This window comes from Sinocyclocheilus rhinocerous, unplaced genomic scaffold, assembly GCF_001515625.1.
Source record: "Sinocyclocheilus rhinocerous isolate Xijiao unplaced genomic scaffold, SAMN03320098_v1.1 scaffold5693, whole genome shotgun sequence".
In the NCBI taxonomy this organism is placed as follows: domain Eukaryota; kingdom Metazoa; phylum Chordata; class Actinopteri; order Cypriniformes; family Cyprinidae; genus Sinocyclocheilus; species Sinocyclocheilus rhinocerous.
In genome coordinates this window covers 13,074-17,314 of record NW_015670977.1, presented here as the reverse complement: position 1 = coordinate 17,314, position 4,241 = coordinate 13,074, and the positions used below count along the sequence as shown (strand labels likewise).

At 42.8% G+C, this 4,241-nt stretch overlaps 1 protein-coding gene across 1 annotated transcript in view; it reads right to left on the bottom strand.

Annotated features, from left to right (window-relative positions):
- Positions 1–1,439: 1,439 nt before the first annotated feature.
- Positions 1,440–4,241, bottom strand: part of LOC107734393 (ral guanine nucleotide dissociation stimulator-like) — a 10,316-nt gene continuing 7,514 nt past the window's right edge. Inside the window, exons 10-12 of the mRNA XM_016546338.1 lie at positions 3,303–3,554; positions 2,890–3,004; positions 1,440–2,742 (exon numbers count right to left, since the gene is read on the bottom strand). Of these exons, the coding sequence (XP_016401824.1) occupies positions 2,567–2,742; positions 2,890–3,004; positions 3,303–3,554 (543 nt within the window). The 3' untranslated portion in view covers positions 1,440–2,566. The remainder of the gene's footprint in view (positions 2,743–2,889; positions 3,005–3,302; positions 3,555–4,241) is intronic.

Here is a 4,241-nt window from a genome sequence, read left to right as displayed (position 1 = left end):
TTTCAAGTATGTATTTTGTGTGAACACATAATCGTTGTCATACAAATCTGAAAGCAAGCAGTTGCGGCAAGCAAGCCACCCATCTAAAGCAGATGAAGAAAAACGTTCGCAAAAGATCCCGACTGTAAGTACATTAACATTATTAGTCTTAACTCTTAAATAACGCCTTTCATATTTCACGTTTTTCCTACATTTTCCCGAGAAGTCTCCGGTGTAAAGGTATAACGGAAGTACAGATGCACTGCTCTGCGGGAAAGCGGAAGTTAGCTGACGTCACTGTGAAAAGGGTAGCCTATATAAAGTGAAGAAGTGGAATTATTGTAGAAGCAAGACCTTCGCTCATCTCGTCTAACAGGTTTTAACTTTTAATTAGGTATTGTTTAATAACTCTACTTTTCATTTGGTCTTTAAATTTAATAGCGGATATAAGACATCGTTTTTATTATAGGCCTATATTTCCATATGCCGTTTTGTTTGCAGTAAAAGGCAGAAGCAGTCTGTATGCAGCTCTTTCCAGTACATCAGCAGTTCAGTGCGTTTCCCAAAAGCATCGTTAGTTCCATTGAACTCTATTGATATCGACGGAACTTGCGACCATACTTGATTTTGGGAAACGCGCCCCAGAGCACTAGTATGTTACATACACACACACACACACACACACACACACACACACACACGTTTTCTGATGTTATAATTTTTTATTCTCAATGCTGAAAAACAAATGGGATTTCAGCGCTTTAGTGGAGGGGAACTTGTCGAATAAGTGTTTCATTTTCTTTCTGTGTTGTTTGAGAAGACGTGAAACACGAGACCCAATTTTACGGTGCATTTATAATAGTGTGCAGCCGAACAGGTCATCTGTCTTTTAATCTGAACTCTTCTCAACATCATGTAGAGTTTGTGGAGCATCTCTGCCTACAGAGCTCAAAGCTATCACCACAGCGCCACCTGCTGACCACACTAGTGCAGTACTGCATCTGTCTTCTTATGAACTACAGCATGCAGAGCACAACAAAAGAGCACTAAATGAATCGCACTGCATGTGTTTATTAGTCGTTTCGCCAATATTAGAAACAGTGCATCGTAAGGAAAAAAAATAATAGCAAATTTAAACCATGAAAAAAGACGAGACAAACAGAAAACCCAAAGTCAACAGAGCTGAAAGAAACACAATCCCTTATTTGTAGTGGTAGAAACTTCGCATAGATATATTCATATTTACATATTAGTTCATAATTACATGGGAGAAGAAACTAAATGTACAATGCTACAAAAAGTATTTACAAATCAATAAATACACACACACACACACACACACACACACTCAAACCAAATGAAAGGCAAAAGTACAAAGGACAATTCATATTGTACAAAAATTACACAAAAGAAGATACAAAACCAGAGCAGGCGAGTTATAATAAAACCTTTTTTTTTTCTTCTTCAATATAGTTTTGACAGTGAAAAAGACGAATGGCAGCAGATATCTGTGGTATTTCACTCTGATCCGAGATCCTGGGAAATGGTAGATTTTCCTGAACAGGCAGTGCTGACCTCACTGGACTGCGACGCTTTCGGAAAGCGCAGAGATCTTTGGCCCTTTTGGTTTTGTCGTCATAAGCACAAGACACGAACACACGTACAAAGACATTAAAACGTAGCAAGCACGTGCACACACACTCATACGGTCACATATAAAGGATCTATGGCAGGTCAGCTTTGTGAAGCATGTGCATTCAGTCATGAACGACCGCTGAACTACATGTAAAACAAAACAAACTCATTACAATTCATGTTCATTTCTCTTCTTATGTGCAGTTTCACTTTTCATGTGGTTTCTCTCTTCTTCCGATCTCAGCGCCGGTTCATCAGAACTACAGCCAATGTCTCCGGACCGCTGAACACCTGGAAACCTTTTGGCATTTCATTCTAATTTCAGATGCTATGGCTGCATTTCAGAAGCCTGAAAGCCATTCTTTACGTGAATGAGTAGCGATGCGCTGCAGCGACTGCTAATAGCACTGAAGACAGCACATGTGAGCTCTGAGATACTGAAGTCGAGTGTCACAGTGAGCGACTGCGCTGTTATACTAGACTCATGTTAGAAACAAACGTCCACTGCTCAGATTTACACGTGAACACCACCTCCTCCAGAATGATCATTTGTAGTGGCAATAAAGTGAATTCGCTTTCATCGTACTTTTATCAACAAAGCCAATGACAGAGTCACTCGGCATCTCTGAATGTGTGAGAAATGAAAGCAAGAAACAGAAGAAGAGAGAGAAGTTTCATCGGCCTGAGCACCACTGCGGTAGTAAAGAGGAAAAACACTGATGAGTGTGACATTCTGACGAAGGTGTGCGGTCTCTTCCGGTCATGTGATCAGCCAGATGACCACACCATCATGTGAAAGAGGACCTACAGCTGACCTCAGAAGCAGCGCTAGTGACACCACAGACGAAGCGGGTCTCGGAGATTCGGGAATGACTGTAAACATACAGATCGCCTCTCAGGGAGAGTTTGGCCATCCAGCTGCTGCTGTACTGACACAACAAGAGCTTGGGGTTCAGAAGAGTCCCTTGGCGATCTTCAGACCTTTCTGCTTCATTCGGGGCAGCGTGGAGCTGGCCACGTGTTTGGTGCGGCCTGCTCTCGGGAAACCTCTCTTCTTCAAGACAAAGTCATAGTTGGCTGTGGAGTTCATGGCGTAAAAAACATTGGCGTTGTCGGGAATCTTCAGCTCTGTGTGGGAACACAATAACAGGGCCTACTGTAAAATCAGGTCACTTTCAATGTCTCCAAATCAAAAATCTGTCAAAATTGAGCTCATCAGCAAGAGGAGGCAAATATCAGCAAAGGTATGTTTTATACCATATTCTGATGACTGACCCTTTTCCTCACTGATTTTCTGAACCAGTTCATAATCCTCGGCTCGCTCGCGGTCCAGGTTGTGTTTGATCATGGCTTTCCTCACGACTGCGGGAGTCTTATCCTGACTGGTGACCTGAAACACACACACACACACACACACACACATGCATCCTGATCCAAGTGTGGAACATCTGTACATCTGGCGGTTTTCACCACTGGTTCGAGTCGCCTGAACTAGAGTTTGACAGGGTTCACAAACTTTTGCACCAATGGATCGCATGGTAATTAAACTAGTTTTGTTTACTTTTATATGAGAAACGCTTTTGGTACCGTGTTGGACTTGATGTAAAATCTGAAACAAAACCACATGAGAGCCTCTGATCTAGATGATCTTCCTGCTCGGTCTCTCCGCTCTTTCACACTATTCTCACCAGTATGCTCTTGTACATGTTTCCGTTGTCCACGTCCAGGCTGACTCTGATGATGCAGCAGTCGTCCACCTGCTGGTTGTAAAGCGGCAGAGAGAGAGACGAGTAGCTGGACACGCCGGAGACGGAGCGCTTGTGCGAGCGGGACGCTGTGACCGGTGTGGACGACACCGAAGACGAGGAGGCACTGCTGGAGCCAGAACCTGAGCCGAGACCCGTCGCGTCCAGAGACGACAGAGACGTGCACTCCCAGAACTGAAGGACAAGACAGACAGAGAGACTGAGCACGCTTGCAGCTTGAGTTCTCTATGAGTTCAGATTTTAGCAGTGAGGGAAGAATTGATGATTCCAGAGCAGATAAAATCCACAGTTTCAGTGAAAGTAAACCATCACGTGTTGACACACACACACACACACCAGGAGTCCCGACTGTGACTACGATAGTCGCATTTGCAACAATCAATTAAAGTCTTGTTAGATCTGGTAACAGAGGGGTTTCATCTGAGTAAGTTAATGACATCTTTAGAGCACGTATCAGTGTTTCCTACAGCGCTGTTCAGCATCTTTCTGTCGTACTGCACTCTCTGCATGAACACAGTGCTGAATCATCAACAAATGAATCAGTCAAACAGTTTCTAATCAGTCTATAATTCACAAGCAAGTCAACAGTTTAAATAACCAATATGAATACAGTGATAACCAACGTGAAATACAGTGCATTACTTCACTTTATTTAAATCAATACATTGTTGGGAACACTTTCCAGAGCTGAGATTTAGTGGAAACACTGGCACACGCCTTTGCAATGTATAATCGAGCAATTTAGACATTTGTGACCCTGGAGCACAAAACCAGTCATGAGGGTCAATTTTGTGAAATTGAGATTTACACATCATCTGAAAGCTGAATAAATTATCTTTCCATTGATGTATGGTTTGTTGG